The following is a 19,231-nucleotide window of genomic DNA, read 5'->3' on the forward strand; positions in this document are numbered from 1 at the left end:
AGTACATTTAATTTTATTTAATTTGAATCTCTTATTAGTCTGGTCCTACATTTTGCAAATCACAAAAATACCAAAGAGACAAAAAAAAATCTTCTGTGGGAAAAAAACCTCTGAAACTCATCAGACCTCTGAAGTTTCAAAACACAATTTTGTTCTTTATAATTTTTTCTTCCTAAATGCTGCTCTCATGGCCTGCCCCCCTAACTATTCACATTCCTGGAGTTCTCTTAGTGGAAAAATCCTCAGAGATGCTATTTTTACTGTACTTCCATCTTAGTGCTTTCCCACACCTAACTTTTCCAAGGAATGTTGAGTAGTTATGAAAGCACGACCTTCTTTCTTGAGATTTTTCTGGCAGGTAAAGTGCTTCATATGAAAATTTAACTACCAACCTCGGGTTAATCCTGCATCAGTTGAAAACCTTCAGTAGAGCCAGAAAGAATTAAAATATTGGGGTTTACGTTCATGCTTAGCAAAACTATGAGATGTTCTTACAGTTGTTTTCTTGTCCCTGGTGCAGGTGGAAGTGAAGCCATATGTGCTGGATGATCAGATGTGTGATGAATGCCAGGGCACTCGCTGTGGTGGAAAATTTGCTCCATTCTTTTGTGCCAATGTTACCTGTTTGCAGTATTACTGTGAATACTGCTGGGCCAGCATACACTCTCGTGCTGGGCGGGAGTTCCACAAACCACTGGTAAAGGAGGGAGGTGACCGGCCCCGCCACGTCCCGTTCCGCTGGAGCTGAACCCCGGCCGCACCCAGCAACAAGTACTGGAGTAAATAAAATTGAGTGAAAAGAGAGCGCTGCCTCAGGGCTTAGTGTTCTGGAAATCTGTGCATTCGTCCTCGACTTTAATGAAGATATGGGTCTTTTTATTACTATTATTATTATTTACAGTCACATTACTGAACTCAGTGTCCAGTATAATACAAACCGGCAGAGTGTAACTGTACTGATTTTGCACTTTGATTCACACAAACATCTGCTTGGTACCTTAATTTCCTACACAAGACTTGTCACTAGTGACATTATGTAGACTGCCATTCTCATCAGTCTTCACTGGGCTGATGTGTATGTGATGAAGATTTTTTTATTGTAATTATAATTATTTTTATTTTTAAACTGGAGCATGCACTTATTTTCAGAAATTTAGACTTGCCCCTAGCAGATGACTTACCAAAGGTAATATTCACAAGTAGGTGGCAGATGTAGCAAAAACTTAAACAGATATTCAGCAATCATTAGTTTGGGTCATTTAGAATAGTAATAACCCTTAAAGAAAATAAGCCTTTAGTTGCTCTCCATTTTGACTTGTAAGGATGATACCTCATAAGCTGGATCAGACTTTTTTCTTTTGTTTTGCTGAGGTTTTTTTTTGTTTGTTTGTTTGTTTTGTTTTGTTGGGTTTGTTTTGTTTTGTTAGGTCTTCTAGTGTTATGTAAATGTATGCTGCAATAGCTTTTGCTGCTATTAAAATGGTATTACTAATACCATAATACTCTATTCAGGCTAGGGTATCAATTAAAAATGAGTATGTGATTAAAATAGTGATGGCTGCTGAAAGGAGATCAGTATAGCATACAGAAAAGCTTCCAAGGAAGGTCAATATTTTTTGACTGCATGTTTACTTAATCAGGTTGCTGCATGCAATAAATTTTATATATGTCTAATATAAAACCTGCCCACAATGCACAAATTATGATCTACGTAGGCTACAAAATGCTCAGTAACAAAAAAAAGTTGATTACTGACTGGAGGAAGGCATGCCTCAGTAAATGTAATGCTTCTGAAATTAGGATCAGCCCATTACAGAATGACCTATATTACAACAAATATAAAAACTAGCTGTAGGATATTCTTAAAAAAAAAAATTTGTGGATGGTAGATGAAGTACTTTGCGGTGCTCTGTTATATATCGTGCAATTTATTTTATATAGTAAAGTGATTATGTCTAGTACTGTGATCAAACTTAACTGTTAAAGCCTCTGTATCTGACATTAACACATTTTTGACAGTTCATAACAGGTACATAAACAGAAATGAGCTCTTAGTTACAATCTCTCTCCTAATGCTTGCATCATTTACGTAGCTGCAGACCTTGTCCAGAAAACCAAAGAGCTCATGCTGGCATACATACACTACGGATTAGATAGTCTGTCAAACTAATAACCTAGGCACATTTAAGGAAGTTAGGAAACAAAGTGGTGCTAAAGAAATGTCTGCATATAAAAGTAACATGAGATGTCTGCTCTGTGGATGTGGCGTTATCTCTCTAATCCCTGGATGTATCCTGTGAAGCTTGAATACAATTAAGACCTGCTAACACAGTGGACATTTTTTTAGCATGAACTATGGGGCTGCAGATAGCATATAAATATAAACACACTTGGTATACTAATGATTGTGAGAATGTGTACACTATTTTTTTTTTCTTTTTCCTCCTTTGTTTTTGCAGTTCTGGGGACAATCTGACTGGATATGACACCGCATAGTAGATTTAAATGTTCTGGGTTTTGTTTGTTGTGATGTCCTTCTTTGTGTCTAATTTAGTAAGTTGGTTTTCCCAATGTTTAGTTGCAAGTATTGGCTTTGAAAGGATTTTTTCTGTTTTTGGAGAAAAAAAAAAAGAAAAAATAGTTTTTTACTGGTTTAAAATGCTTATTATAATTATCCCTTTTGAAGTTACTTCTGGGCGGTTTTGTGATATTGCTTTTCCCAGCCCAGGTGTCTTTTCTGTTTTTTTTCATCTGTACAAGACATTTTGTTATGCACTACTTTTTGTATCTAGACAGTTTTCAACAGTCGGCTGATGATTTTTTTTAAAGAAAAAGGCATGCTTTCTGACTGACATGATCTTTTGCAATACCTCAATTTTGAAATATAGGAAAGAAAATGATATTTTCTAAGTAAGTTTATTCAGAAAAATATATATTAATTTAATTCTGCAAGAAAAATGATTTAACAGATGGGTAACTTTATTTTTTTCATGCTTATTTGAGTTTTTTTGAAAATGAAGAAGTTAGAGCTTTATAACTGTAATATTAAAGATCATAGCTAACCTACAGAAGTCTACCTAATTATGTGAAAGAAGTAAACCTTTTTGAAGAAATACCCCTCTTTCATGTAGAAAAATACCCCCAGAGAGAAAGAGAGCGAGAGAGAGAGAAGCTGGAAAATGTACAGTATAGCCTAATGTTGGATTAAATCTGAAACAAAATCATCATAAAGAACAGGTGTAAACACAAACTCCATTTGGTGCTGAAAGTTGTGAATAGAAGGTGAAAAAATATTTTCCCTTAATTTGTATATTTATAATCAAGTGTGATTATGCACGACTGACCAGAATTGTGAGAGTTCTTCTGTTTGTATTTTTTTAAAGAGAACTTTTTTTAGTTTATTAAATTATGACATGCTCCCTTTTGTTTTGTAAATGAATGTGCCCCTGAGTTGTTAATATGTTATATTAAAAGAGGGTCCTTCAAAAAAAATTATTTTTTAAAATATGGAGTTCTGAACTGCAACTTGACTAAGAAGCCCCTGGGTACAACAGGTCCTATTGTGGCCTTTTCTGATGTGAGACTTGAACTAGTCGATTTTTTTGAAGGCTAACCTAACCTCGACTATTTGTTGTTATGTGCAATACTGTTTGTACTGTTTGTATAAAAAAAAAGAAAAATGAAAAGAAAAAAGGCATAAATCTTTATTGCAGATTTATTTTCATTGCAGACTTTAGACATTGTGATTCACTAAAATCATTTTTCTACTGTCAAATATGTACCTTTTCTTCATGCTGGTATTTTTTCAATAGTAATGTAGCCTTTGTACTGAGACAAATTTTCATTGTTATTTTTAGAAAGATTTTTTGCTAAGAAAAAAATTAAACATATTTACATATTTTTCATTTTTATTTCGTATTTTCTTTAAGGAGTGCTTTCTCAACCATTAATATAGTTGTTTCTGGGAGAGACTTTCATATCTGGTCAATGTCATTAATATTATTTTGTATTTTTACTTGGAATAAATTAATTTTATGATGCTGATTCTTTAAAAGTTTATTTTTTTCATTTTCAGTTATTTTTGAAGCTAAAATCTTTGTAATATTGTTACTAAAGTGTCTAGTTTTTTGAAATGCAAAGCTTTATGTATTAACTTGCTGATGTGGTTTACAATAGTGTGGCAATGATGAAAATGGTTGGTTATGTAAAGTGATTGGAAAATTGTAACAAAGAATTGGGCAATAAAATGACAGAATGAAGCAGAAAAAATGTGATATTTTGAAAAGCCTTTTCCTTTATCAAAATGATTTAGGGAGATAATAGGGATGTCACAGTACCAGTTCGCTGTCTAGATTTATACACCACCAGTGTTGATGAAATACTATTGCCGTTATAAGGAACTAAATCTATTGAACAATGGGTTTTTGACCCTGCCCATTCAGCATAATTCTTCATTACTTTTCTTGTCATGAACTCAATAACCTCTCTTTTCAATAGCCTTAGATTGAACCTCCTAAAATATATATTCTTCATTGTATTTTGCCACCGTGTTATTTATTTAATGAAATTGCCCCTTTCCTGCACAAGTCCCTCTCTGCATGCGTTTCTCAGTGGCAGCGTGGAGCAGACTGTTGGTGCCCACACCATTTTCTAACCCAGCCACCCCACATGGGTGGGAGCTGCCAAGTTAATGCAAAATACTCTCTGTCCATCCCCTGGTAGCAATGCAGTAACTCATATTGCCACCACGTCTGAACATCCGTTCAGCTTCTTTGTCTTTCTCCGTTCTTCTCGGCCTCTCTTGTGTCTTTGTCCTTTTTTTCTTTTGTATTGGCAATACCAAGGGCCAGTATCAAAACACTTTTCACCTCCATTTACATCACCTTTGTTTCCCTATGCAGCCAGAAGAAACCCCTTCCTGAAGCCAGTGACTGTTCTGGCACCTGAAACAATCCAGACTAAAACTGGTGTTGCGTAAACAGGGCATACAATGACTTTCTCTAGACAAAACTCTCGCTTCCACAAGTTGCTGATGACCTTTTAGACTTAACTTCTGCTCGAGTGTTAGAGTGACTCGTCCGTGACTTGTGGGAAGAAATGTGCCCAGAGTTGGTCTATTGTGTATCCTCTGTGTGTTCAGTTCTGTAAGTAATGTATAGACTAGATCAAATAGTGAAGTAAAATTTAGACTCAAATTAGGTACTACTGGTTGGAATGTACACAAATTGCAAACAAAGGAGATTAAGGAATGAAGAGGGAATAAAAAATTCCTGCTAAGTGGTACAAAGTTTATGCTTATATTTCTGCCGACATGCTTGTATTTTATAGCCTGCTAGCAAGGCATGGGCTAAAACAAATTGTATTGCAAATATGCAGTTAGCAAATAACTTTGCTGATTTCACTATCTGTTAGAGTAGTAAAAAAAAAAAAGAAAAAAGAAAAAAAAAGGCGCTTAACTGGGAAAAGCTCCCATGTTAATATTTCAGTATTGTGACATCTCTACTTGCAAGGTATGAGTGAAAGATTAGTCACAGATTTGTAGAAATGTCTCTTTTGTTTAATCTGGCTTGTATGTAGTTGCTTTTATGCTAGTTTGTATGATGTCAGCTAAACCCTTTTTCTTTTCCTTCCTTTCTTTCTTTTTTTTTAAACAGACAAACTTCTTAATCTCTGCTGCTATAGTGTTCTATCATACCACAGAGTATTTTATATTCATGTTAGTGACTACTCTATACCCCAAATGGGTAGCTGGTCAGAAATCACATTGGTCACATAATTCTGACACACTCAAATTTACATGACAAAAAGTTCACCAGTAAGTAGAAAACCAGGGTGCTAACAAGAGATAACTTTTGCTCTTTTTTCTTTCCTGGATGTAGTTCTGTTGGGGTATAAAGTATTAGATATTTGTAATTTTACTGTCAAACTAATGGACATTAACTTTTAGAGCATTCACAGCTAAGATCTCTGTACTTGTTTTTCAACTAATTTTAAATGTACTGTATCTTTTATTACATGTTCTCTTAGATTGTTTTTGCTAGTAATTCTAACAAGGCTTCTTCCTTTTTGGCTTGGACTAATGCTTGTATGGAACTGCAGTACTGTGACTAAACATGGAGCTCAATGCTGCTATTGCTTACAACTGCTTAAACTTTGTAGTTTGGACTTTATTTTTTTCTGTAATAACTTATTAAATATAGTTGTATGAAGTACTGATATTTGTCATCCTTTGCAAATGCTAAGGAAATCTTGGGATATACTTTATGGGAATGTAAACTAGATACAAAACCCCCAAATCTTGTACTGGGAAACTCTTTACACTAGATGAAGTTAAGCAAAGACACACCTTACATGCACACAAACTGTCTTTTCTAGTTATTTTATAATGCAAGTATATGATCCACTTATGTATTCTCTCTAAAATGGAAAAGCCACCTTAAAGAGGTATTTATTATGCTAAACTGAAGGTAAATACAAAAATATATATGATGGAAATATTTCTGGGAATGTAGAATCAAGTGCCTTGAGGAAAGGAACTGTTCAATTATTTTCTCTGAGCTAAAGAAAAGTTGCTAGCTAACATACTGCACACTTTTATTAGCAGTTTAGCAATGGTTTGCAGGCAGAGATTAGACTGATCAGTTAAAAAAATAAAAAAGCTCTGCAACAGAAGTTTGTAAAGGCTTATTTTTTAAGAATAGGAGACAACTAAAGCTCAGCAGTACAGCTGTTTGGAATGCCATAGAACACTTCCTTGAAAAAAATGTGAATTCTTCTATATCAGGGCAAGTGAAGACCCCAAGAACAGTACGTAGTCTGTGTCACTGCTTGCTTTCAATGTCTACGTAAATGCAGCTCAAGAACCCTGCTGGAGCCATCAGCACTAGAAATTACAGGCTGACTTGTTTTCAAACTGATAGTGAATAACCTAACTTTCAGGGGAATGGTCTGCTGACTGCTCTGCCAGAAGTGCTTTTACAAGGCAGCGATCTGTAGTATTCATTCTAGGAGTGAATGAATGTATGAGAAGCTGTAGGCTTCTCCTTACTTCAGACCTAAATTTGGGGAGGGAGTTCTTAAAACCACCTCCCAATTAATTGCTTAGTGTAGCTTCTCACTGTACAATGTTCCAAGTCCATCTGGACAAAAGTCAGTGTGAGTTTATCCCCTCCTCAGTTAAAGAGAACAGTTGTGGGAAGTGCAGCCCCTCTGAACCTTCTAATCCCCAATTCTAATCCCTTCCTGATAAAGTCAGCCATGCTGCTGGCAAGGTACGCTGATACTGACAACTCCCTTCTCCGCTGATAACAGCATTTACCTCAGCCTTTGCCTGCAGGAAAAAAAGGTTGCAGTAACTTAATTTAAACCAGTGCACTTAAGTACAAAAGTCTGCATGTCATCCTCTGCTTCTGGTTGGTATATTTTATTTTGGCAAACTTAACTAAAATAGTCACCTGTGACTATTGAAGTGTATTAAGCCTATTTAGACATGCTCCCAAACTAAACATTTTTGCACTCAAGGCACCAAAGCAACGTGTCCCCCCTCACACAGACCTGCAGAAATGCCAAAGCTTAGCTCTTAAAAACCATAATCTGCTTTCCTCTGTTTAGCAAAAGATAAACAGCATGAGCACAGGAGGAGAATTGCTGCATTCCCTCCCAGGGATGAATCAGGAAATGGGTTTTAAAACAAGAAACCTATGTAACCTGTTTTCATAAAAATGTTACAAGCTACTTGCAAAACCCTTATAGCACACAATTCCATTATGAATGCAGGGCAAAGTTGCATGTACCAGCTGCACACCAGACAATGCCTGTTCAAATGAATCTTCTCTCTCCCCTCAGGCAAACAAGTTTCTGCAGTTTATTTTGGGGTGACAAACAGCACATACAGCAATTAGAGAAGGAAACATGATAAAGGTCCAGAAATCTCCCCCTTTTTCCTGTTTTTGAAGGAGAAGTAAACTATCAGCAAATATAAAGTCATATGGCAGGCCCTTGGCAACAGCTGGGACAGAATTTGTGCTGTTCCATTCAGAGCACAGCAGCTTCCCATGGTACATTACTTGAGTACCATGGGAGGCACCTGGGGCTAAATCAGGAAAACCAGGCATCCATTTAGGAGCTTAAGTGATGTTTATTTGCTACCAACTTCTTAAAATTCCCTTTGAGCTGCTGCCCTAGCATTGCTTGGGCCTATGTTTTTGTGAACAGGAATATATAAAACTGCTTGTGTCATAATACTTCTCAATTGTTCAATAACCCAAGATCTACTTAGATTCTCAGGGTATTCCCCTGTGTTTTTTTCCATCTGCAGGCCTAAATACAGAAAGCACTTGCAAACTTATTTATCAGCCCATGTTTCACATACTGGACAACAAAGGTGTATTCCTCCTTCTCTATCCAATAGCCTGAGTAGTCAAAACACTTGGGGATATCTATATTTTTTACTATTACCTTTTTCAAAATTTCCTGCACTATGGAGCAAGAACTAAACCTATTTACTCATGGTTGTAGCAACTACTCTTAACTATTTTGTGATACGTGTTTTGGCCTTTACCAAGTGAAGAAGAATGGTCTCTGGAAGAGCATAAGCATCACCATTAAGGTAAATAATCAAAATGGTTGTTCATAAAATTATATGTAACATGATCGTTCCCTCTGATACATCTTCTTGACTTCCTTGCCAGCCTCAACATGCACCCATTGAAATGAAAGTCTGAAAGAGAGATAGAGCTGGTACTATTCATATGCAAAATAATTCTCCAAAATAACTGCCAAAAGTCATGCAAAGATACATGATCTCAACTCATCTGTCCTCCAAAATCTTTGCCTTTCAGAGTTACATAAAAAGCCTCTAATCTCATTGTCAGACTACAGAACATGGTCAGAGTCAAATAACAAACATGAAATTCTAGGAGATGGGCAAAATCTTGTTCACAATGTGCCTAATTCCTCCAACTGCCTTGTGCATATTGTACTCAGGGCCCACAGAATCACAGCATAGACACATGTGCCAGAAATGTCCTGCTGGGCAATTTAACTGTATCTTTCTTACTTCTGACCGGACCTGCATGCTATCATTTGTAAATGGGCAAATTTCGGTCACTGGCAGAAATAAGCAAGAGTATTTGGTTATTACATTGAACTCAGAAGCAGGCCAAAAACCAAAACCAGCATCTCCTCCTTCCCAAGTGGGTGTCCAAGCCTTTCAGTTAATAAGTCATTCCTATGCTCCACCCTCTCAGTCCAGAGAATCTTGATTTGTTTTACATAGAAGTGAACAATAGAAAGCAAAAGCCTTAGTCCAGTCACAGGCAGCATAATGCAAGTAAACACTACTGTTTTGAGTGTGTGACACTCTGTGTGATAAACCACCCTGAAAAGCAACTAAATTAGCCCATGCTAAAGCACCTTAAGTATCTCTGCATCACATTTACTTACAGGTGCCTAACTCAAGGACTGGGATTATGCTGTGGCCACCACAGGCTAAACAATTAGACATGGTAATGCTCAAATTCAACATCATCAGCATAATGTTGTAGGTTCAGCTTTGAGACCTTGACTTGTTTTTCCTTTTCTCAGTTCAGATTTTTTTAAAAATACATACATTAGGTGCTTATGTTGTTGTGTTCAAAGATGCTAAATATCAGTGCCAGACAACAGCAGAAAATATATACTCCTATAAGCACTGAAAATAAATTACCTGCCATACAGAGGAAAATGACTCTCAAGTCTTGAAGAGCTGAAGAACCTGCACCCTATGAGGCAAAGCATAATGCAATCACACCCCCTCACACCCCTCCATGCCCCTCACCCCAATCCTACAAAGGACAAAAAAAGCAAATCCAGAAATAGAATGTTTTAGCACTTTTCTGTGAAGAGAGTTTAGAGGCAGAGAAATACCATTACTTTATGGCCATGCAACGAAAGCACTACCCTCAGAGCAGGATAGGATATAAACATGACAAACTGTAACCGTCTCTTGCTAATGTTTTCTTCTGGAAAAATCCATCAGATACCAGGAAACTTCAGTGCTAAAATTCCTTCAGTAAAACTACTTCAATCACTGCCCTGAAAAATGTTTAGTATAGACTATATGGCCAGAAGGCAAGAAAAAAAAAACTGGTCATGAGGAGCTATAACTTACTGAGTCTGGAAATCTTTACACCATTATATAATCCAGTAACTTCTGTAATTAACTCCCTGCTGTGTAATGGCTGCTGACATCTAATCCTCAATGAAACTGGGGGTTGTATGAAACAAAGGAAAACAAATGCTAAGATACATGATATCCTCTGCATTTGTCAGACTATTCTTACACAACATATTAAAAAAAACCCCTTAAATCTTAAATTTACCTCCATCCTGTGAGTCTTAGCTCCATTGAACAGAGCCTATAGAGTGTAGAGTACGTGTATAAAGTAAAAGGAAAAGCAGCAAAGTGTGGGGGAGGATGAACCTCTTCTGCAGCTTAGACTTTTATTAACACGGTGTCTGTGACACACAAAAGGACTCCTCACACACACATAGCTCAGTCTGCCTTTAATAGAGCATTTGCAGCCCTGAGCTGAACATGCCTGCCACTGCCCTAAAGTAGGGCAACCACTTTTGTTTGGAAAAGGATCGTAAGGACCATCATTTCTGTCTTGTGTTTGATTTCTTGTTTCTGAATGACATATGAGGGCAGATAGGTGACAATGGCTTTTCCACTAAGGAGTGATGCCAGAAATAGGACAACACTACATGGCATTCTCCTTTTACTCTTTTAAATACTACCCAAGATCATGCTCTCCTAACCTAGTTTGAGTAGAATTTAGAACTATATTTATAGCAGTTTTCCACTCTGGAAACTGCCTGCACTTGCAGAAAGGATGTTCTCTAGTAATTAAGTTGTGTATTATAAGCTGCAATATTGCTCCTGAGAAAAAACAGTTTGGGCTAAGCCTGACTGCTTTTGATCCCAATTTCCTAATTATTATGGATCACCCTCTTCACTTGTGTTTCTGTCAAGTGTGAAGAGTTCATGGGGATTGGTTGTATTGGTTCTTTTCACAGGGGAATTATGCTGCATTCAAAATGCTGCAGGAGGTAAGGCAGAGTCAGCAAGTGCCCTTCTCTCAGACAGCCCTCTTAAATCATGCTCTGAAGGAGGGATGTAACAGAAATAGCATTAGCCAGAAGTGAACACTTCATATCAAATACTCAAGCTGAATCTTTGCCCAATTTCCAAACCAATTCCAAATGCACTATCAGATTAGAAATTCTGGGAGTTTTGTCATTCATTTTGTGGTTCTTGCAGAAACAGGACTTTGAGAACAACTCATTGGCCCCAGGAAATGGAGTCAGTGGAGTCACTCAGCTGCAGTATGCAAATTCTGAAAACTTGGTTCTCTCAGCTTCCTAAAGCTCAGGCTGTACAGCTGAGCCAGAGCCATGTGACTGTGAGTCTGCCCAGCTCTTGCTAAAATGGGTTCTCCCTGGCTATCTCCAGCACACATACTGTTCCCACAGACTATGCCTGTCATCACCAGCTGTACCACCTGCTTGGGCTCCTGAGGCCCTTCTGCAGCTCCTCCTATTACTGAGCCATTTACTCATAATAGCCTCACCCTGGCAGTGGGACAAGGCAATCAGGGAAGATGCTGGTTCTCGCTGGATCTGAAGAACATGATATCCCTTCTGAGGCTTTAGAAGGTGCTGATATCACCCTTCTGTCAGTTCCACCTCTCCCCACAAGCACAGTCCCAGACATGCTCTAGACCCTTACACATACCTCAGATCATCCTTGCTCTGAAGTATGAACAGAAGCCTCAAGTGCACAGCTGAGGAAGAGACAGAGCAATACCTCACTGGGCTGTCTGATGCAACCCACTGAGCAACATGCTCCTATTAATTCTACAGAAGCCAGGAAAATGTGTCATAAACTGAACCCCACTTCTTGCTGCTTTGCTTGGAGATATTTGGTGTGCACCTGGGAACAGCTGTGGATTTGCTGACAGAGAAGACAGTAGTTCTGTCAGTACAGCTGACAGAAGTCTCCAGCTACTTGTGGCTTTTCCAGCTGGAGGAAGAGCTGAAGATGAGGAAGTCATCTAGGATGTAGTGGGGAGAGAGGTATCCAAGGTGCTCATTTAGCCAGACCAGCTCTGATGTGAAGTTACACACTTAGCTGTGAATGGAAAAAACCAGCTTCCCAGGAAAATCTACTTTTGCCATTCTTCCATTTTGACCTGAACCAGGCTGAACAGTCTCTGCTCTTCAACGGAAAGATGTGGTTAAAAAGGAAGAGAAAGGACTACACTGTAGGGCAGTACTCTCTTCCTATTACAGGCTCATTCTTCCACAGCCAACGTGGAAATGGCTGATGGCCTGCAGACATTTCCTAGTACAAGTGAATAAAAAAAAAAGATAAAACAAATCACTGCCCAGAGAAAAGAAGAAACTCCTTCACTTGTACAGGTTATGGTACAATACAGTGAAGGATCCATTAAAAAAAAAAAAAATCAGGACAAGGAATAGCACCTTATGTTTAAATATATTTCCCTTACTTACAAATGTCCCAAACAGTCCTTCCTCTCCCTCAAGATTTAAGCTGCTATATCTTCTCCACACTGGCCTGAACAATATTTATCTCATGTATAGCATGGAGCTGATGTAGCTTCATGTTCTAGTTCAAAGGAGCTTACGCATTTCTCTCCCAATACTGGTGAAAAAGCAATTCCATTTCCAATACCTCTCCTGGCTCTTACTCTGTACTGCTCTATTTAGGCTCTGCAAAACTTCTAAACTTTGTGGAACAAGCACCCAACTTTGTGAAAGTGTGTGTAAGATTTTTGCCAATTGCCTGGGCTGCATTTCCATGCAACCTAAATAACGAATCTCAGCTTTAGCAGCCCACATTGCATGGCCTCTCAAGTAAACCATCCCATGTTTATTCCCATCAAGGTATCTGTCCAATGCATAAATGACAGATCCTCACAGGATGGAAGCTAAAGCAGATTTGCTGTCTGTGCTGACAGAGCAAAGCAGGCTACCAGTTTTCTACAAGAGAGTAAAGCAGAAATGTTGTTAAATTTGGAGGAAGATTCCTGGGAGCCAAGATTTGAACAGCTATAGAAGCCAGAAATTCCCCAGTCAGCAACACACTTTTAAACACAAGCCTGACTGACTGGAATTACTTATGTGCTTAAAATTACATGGATACTGAAGTAATTGCCAAATTGGGGCCAACAGCTATGTCTGGCATGGTGAGCCAAAACATTCCCTACCCCAGTATGTACCAATGTTCCTGCTCTTGAACCTGCACAAAGATCTGCGCCATTAATATGTAACTGAAGCCCTTGACTGAAAGGCTATGAAGGACCTATTGCTAAACATTAAACTAGACATTTTGTCCATCTGGACAAAGATCATATGCATGCATGTGCAACTCATCAAAGCCAGATGTAACCTGTAAAGACAAATGAGCTGGCCAGCAATCCTCTCAGATTTTCTGGACAGTTGTGTGCGTGCTTTCAAAACATACTCTGATGACACCCAGGACAAGCAGATTCCAAATCCAACTTCTGAATGAGGACACAAACCTCGGGCTGAAGGAAATTCCTCTGGTTTGTTGAGCCTTTCATCTGCATTTGCTCCAATCAAAATGGTTTCTAAGAATATCAAATGCAGCACTCAGAGCGCCTGCCACATAAGTCAGAGCTGAGCGCCACAGCACAGGGAATTATGAAGGGCCTTCATTTCCATTTGTGGCCCTTAGATGAGAGAGTTGCTAATTCAGCAGTTCATTTCACAGAAAAATCTAATATCTGCCCCTTTTCGAATCAGGTGGGGAGATGAAAATTTAGGGTTGGCAGATCAAGCAGACAGACTGCAGGCAGAGAGATTGCACACAGAGTCAGGATGTTCTCTGCCATGATCCTATTTATGAACAGTGAACATGAATTCCTCCTTCTGTCAGTAGAGGAGAAATACATGAAACAGTGACAATATCTGAGGTCACAGCTGCAAATGCCTTTGAAGGTGAAATTGTTGGTGTGGAAAAACCTTTAGTACTGTCTTAATCAAATTTCACTGTAGGGCCAAACTGAAAAAATAAAAACGGATGTAATTAAAAATTAAAGTCCAAAACTGTTCCTGAAAACTCCTACTCACCTTCTGCATAACCTTGAGGCTGTCTGAACTCTCTGGCTGACTAAGTTGCCTAAAGGTGCCTCTGCACAGACCCACAACTACCTTCCCTGGCAAAGCAGAGTAGGTCACTATAGAGTAGCTGCCTGAAGAGTACCAAAATCTAAAGAGCAAGTGCTTTTGTAGACCTGCATTGCACACTTTCCTTTCCCACCAGCAAGCCACCACCTTTACTCACAGTTCATAAGAAGAGCTTCAGTTACAATGACGTATTGAAGAAAAAAGAAAAAAAAAAAATTAGATGACTGCAAGGACACAGAGGTGTGAATTCCACGTGACATTCCCACATGCTAAAGAAGGGCAAGATCTCAGGTGTGCTGCTGTCCACACCACTTCCTCCTAGATAGTCCTGGTGAAGTTGCATTGCCAAATATAAAAGCATTAACTGCCCTCGACACTGGGCAGGTTCAGAATTCCCCAACCGCCCAACAGGTATCCAACAGCCTATAAAGATGCACCTGACCTACCGGGTTTAAGAGATATTATTAGCTGCCCCTATGTGTACTACAGGTAAGTGAATGATGAGCCTGCCTTGAGGATCAGGAGGTCTAGTGACCTGCTGTTATTTCTCAAAAACTTGCAATTACTAGGAATGCTTGGTAGTGAACTAGAAGGCAAATTAGAATAGTCTACCATGATGATACCAACAGAGTATCTAAACCTGCACCACTCCCATGACAGAAGTATTTTCTCTGATTACAGAGGACATTCTCACAGTCCCAAATCTTCTGAGGGAAAACACACAGACCACAATTTTTGTGTTGCACCTGTGGAATAATTAGTGACACTTCCTATGTTTAAAGCGCCTTGTACAGGAGAAGTGGGGTGAAACAAATTGTATATACTCTACCCATACTTAAATGTGCCCTCCTATGATTACATCAGGTCACTCTGTTTATTAAAACATTGGCGGGGGGCGACTTCCTTTAGCTTTTAAAACAAAGAAATTAAAGGCCAGTGTAATTGCAACAGTGACTGTCTTTGCAGGTCACAGCCTGGCACCAATCAGTGAGAAGAAATTTCTGACTGCACTTATTTCCCACACCTGTGCCACCAGGGCTGACTTAATCTAATCAGTACATGTCCAGTTGCTTTGTCTTCTGCTGCTGATCATGGTTAAGAAGTTTCCACTCCATAGATACTTAATCCTATGTCTCTGCCAGAGTTCCACCTATCTCAGCTCTTATCTGTCTAATTACTACAGAATGCAATCTGACTCTACAAAAAACTCAAGCTGGAAAAAAAAAATTAATAAAGTAGATTAGCTGGTAAAACTGACCTGACAAGAACTTCTGGAGAAATAAAGGTCATAAAATGCAGTTACTCTGCATTATAAGTTCTCTCAAGCAACTTAATTTGCCCCTCTCACTGTGCCCTAAGACCAACGGCGCTTCAGAAGAAGAGCAGAATTTTATGGCAGGGTTTTTATGTTGCCCTGCTCTTTATGCTGACTGGACTCTCAGGTGCTGCTGTGATAAAAATAATAGAAAACAAAATAAAAAAAAGGAATGGAAAATTTATATAATTCTTCAAAGGAAAGCCTATTTTGATCTGTTTGCTTTACAGCCTAAATATTACCACACTGTCAAGCTTGTCTCCCTCAAGGCACTTGATGGTTAAGTTTTGTAAGTAATCACAAGTATTTGCTTAGGACAGGGAGTTCTTTAATTTTTACTAAACCTCTTCTAGGCTTTAGGTGCTAGTGAGACATGCAGGTATCAAGCTAATTTGATTTCCAGCCAAACAATTTGACCACTCACACTGCAGGTCCTTCAGACTCAGCCACAATTCTGAAAGCATCTTGAACATTTAGAATGTTTGCAAAAATTTCCAGTCTCCTCCCTTCCAAGAGAATACTCATCAGCAGATAGGGAAGAGCAATAAAGATTCCTCTTTCTCAGGCCAGACTATAACTTCCCATTCAAAGTCCGTGCTGCTAATTGTCTTTGAAAGTATTTATGTTTCATCAGTGTCTAAAGGCCCCAAAGCAAAGCAGAGCTTTGTTAGGCCTGGCATTATATAAGGCAGAGAGTGCGAGATTCTGTCCTGAAGTGCTTTCAGTCTAAGTACGAAAAACAAAATGAGCACATAAAAATAACAGGAGGACTGAAAATAAATTACTTGTCTGAGATCTTACAGCCAGTCAGGAATGCACTGGTCTTACTTAGAATTCTCAATACAGTCAGTCAGTCTTTTTTTCAAAAGAAAAAACTAATTAATGTGATGATCTCTTTCTGCCTCCATCTCCATTGTAGAAAACACATATTGGTATCATGTAATTTCTATACTTGACAACTACAAGCATATAAGGAGCTTTAATTGCTGGTTCTTTCGCACTGTGTAAAGAACTGAGGTTGAAAGTCCGACCCCTGCTTGAAAGGATTGTGTTGGATAGAGAGGTTATGAAGATTGCACATTTAACTGGCTCTCTATCCCCAGGACTGGATTTTATTAGGTCAGTGTTTCAAAGACATGTCTGTGATGTCCAATAAGGACTATGGCAGCATTCAAACAAAACTTGTAGTCAGAAGAGCGTAATACAAGAGGCTTCTTCTCAGAAATATCCCACTACATACACACTCATTTCCAACTGAGACTGAATTAGTCAAACCCCATTCAATGCCCTTAGGTTAACTCTACAAACGCCTTTGGATTGCAAATCAGATTGGCAGAAGCTGGAAGAAAAGGTTTGCTCAGATATAAGAACAACTCAGGCATCCAAGTTCACAACAGTTATGACTCAGTCTGGCTCAGTTTCTGTTAGGCAGGTTAAAATGCATTGTTTGTACCAAATAAAGCATAAATAACAGCACTGTCTCTTGCACCTCACTGCTGCTGGAGCTGTAGGACACAATGACCCCACCCCTGACACTCACACAAACTTCAGCTTCCTGCTCGTAGATTTTTTCATGGGACAAGGCTGGGCTCACCCTCAGTGATGCAGGGGACTCTTCAGGCAGCTCTGAGTCTCTTTATCTTGCCAAGTCCTAGAGTCAATACGGTGAGATTGTTTCTACTCTTCAAGTTGGTCTGATCCAAGCACTCATTTTCAGAAATGATAACAAAGTGGTGCTCCCATTAACACATTTGATGAATTACTTTAAAGGATTCAATCCCGACCCTTGCATTAACCTTTTTGTTCAGCTTTATTCTTGGAAGAAGAGCTAACCAGGCTGAATTCTTCATGTTCTAAGAGTGCATTATCATTCCTTTGGCCCACTGGGCAGGATGCTGTCATCTTTTTGAAACAACAGGGATATTCTTGATTTACACTGAAAAGAAGATGAATAGAAAATTGTGTGATGTGATGTAATTTGGGGGAAACAAAATCCCTTCTCTTTGTTTTTCTTTCTGTATCCCCTAGAGAATCAAGAGAATGTTTTTCAAGTAGCTGTAGGTAAGTAGCAATTACATTACCAGGACGTTTTTTGCACTTTAGCCAAAGGTAGTTTTGCTTTAACGTGCATAAAATGAACAGTCTGTGATGCAGAGACACAACTATAGTCTCTCTTCCACAGGGAAGCACATAAAACCCAGACTACAGTGAGCAGCCTGATATCCTTACACACTCACATTCTTTACTCCCTATGATACTTCAGATTGTGCTGCATCGTGGAAAAGTTTCAGGGTGAAAGGAATTCCACACAAATCCACTGATATCCTAGTGGGCCGCAGGCTTTTACACTAACATCACTGAACAAGCACTCTAGTCCATAAAAACGGAAATAGGACTGGCACTGCCATTTCCCCCTGGTGTTCCAGCTGTGCTCTAAAAGAAAAGGACAGCAGCTGGTATTTGTGCTCTGTTATGCAACTAGGATGAGGAACACTTATTTTGGAATCCAGCTTTTGTTTAGGCATGACAAAAATACCAAACTGCTCAGGAGTTGCAGGCATATGAGAAAGCTGAAATTAAATGCATAGTAACACCAAACTTGTCATAGTGAGGAACCTCTGCTGGCACTTCCTAAAGGTGAGGTCACAGGTTTGGACCTTTGGCCTCATTTCTAGCCAAAGGGCAAGACACAGACCTGGGAGTCTTGAACATCATTGCTCCTGAGCATGTGTTCTCACTACCACAGTTAAATGAGAAGTATCTTGAATTAGAACTGAGTAACTCGGTTACCCACTTTAACTCCCAATGAACTCAAGTTTCTTTACTGTGGTTCCTTTCAGTTCAAGAAGCTGTGGACTTCAGGTACCACGGTGCTCCTGCACTGTGGGGTGTGTCCCACTGCCTGTGTGACTGTTCCTGGCGCTAGAGTAGGTAACTGGACTGTTGCTGCAGTGCTGCAGACCTGCCCTCCACTCCCCAGCCATACAGCAAGATGGCTGTTGTACCATCTAACACTGCAAAAAACTGCTTCAACTGCACCTCACCACACCTCCTCCCAGGACGTAAAGCCTCAGACTTTCTAGCTTCCAAAGTTTTGCTTTAACAGTACCCACCTACTTCATCTTTTTTTCCCCTACTTATGTTTCAGAAACTCAGGCAGCAAGAACACACCACTTACCATTACAGGATGTCTCCAGCAGTAACAAATGGACTACTTGGAAAACATAATTGCTAGGCTGGGGTTTTCAATACATCTCTGAAAACATAATCTCTTATAATTCGAGTCCTGACTATGCTACCACCTACTAACACACAGAAAGACTCACCAAAGTGGAACAGCTCTTTAGTCTCACCATGATTAACACCTGCCACAGGAGATGTAAATTCCCTAGCAGCTGTGAGCTAGAATTAGAACAAGGTTGAGGTTTTTGTGTTTAGGTTGTTTTTTTCTTCAAATGATGAGGAAAACTAAAGAGCTTTAAGAGACATGGAAGGCAACATTTTTTTCCACCTTTCTCTTTTCCCATTTCTGAAACACAAGAGATTTTTTTTCCCCTTTCAGAATTTGCTTTGGAAACTTTAAATGCTGATGGGGAAACCTGTTGCAAAAATTTTTAGAGCAATCTCCCTTCCTGTACTTCAAGTGCCCTACCAAATTTATTCTACCTTAGCTACCTGCATCACTAGGTACTTCCTAAAATA

The 19,231-nt window shown here is 39.0% G+C and overlaps 1 protein-coding gene across 6 annotated transcripts in view; it reads left to right on the top strand.

Annotated features, from left to right (window-relative positions):
- CPEB3 (cytoplasmic polyadenylation element binding protein 3) overlaps positions 1 to 4,269 on the top strand; it is a 78,524-nt gene extending 74,255 nt beyond the window's left edge. For all 6 annotated transcript variants that reach the window (XM_082286259.1, XM_082286264.1, XM_082286260.1 and 3 more), the window contains exon 10: positions 521 to 4,269. In XM_082286259.1, the coding sequence (XP_082142385.1) occupies positions 521 to 748 (228 nt within the window). In that variant the 3' untranslated portion in view covers positions 749 to 4,269. The remainder of the gene's footprint in view (positions 1 to 520) is intronic.
- The last annotated feature ends 14,962 nt before the right edge of the window (positions 4,270 to 19,231 follow it).

This window comes from Coloeus monedula (genome assembly GCF_965178545.1).
Source record: "Coloeus monedula genome assembly, chromosome: 8".
Classification (NCBI taxonomy): domain Eukaryota; kingdom Metazoa; phylum Chordata; class Aves; order Passeriformes; family Corvidae; genus Coloeus; species Coloeus monedula.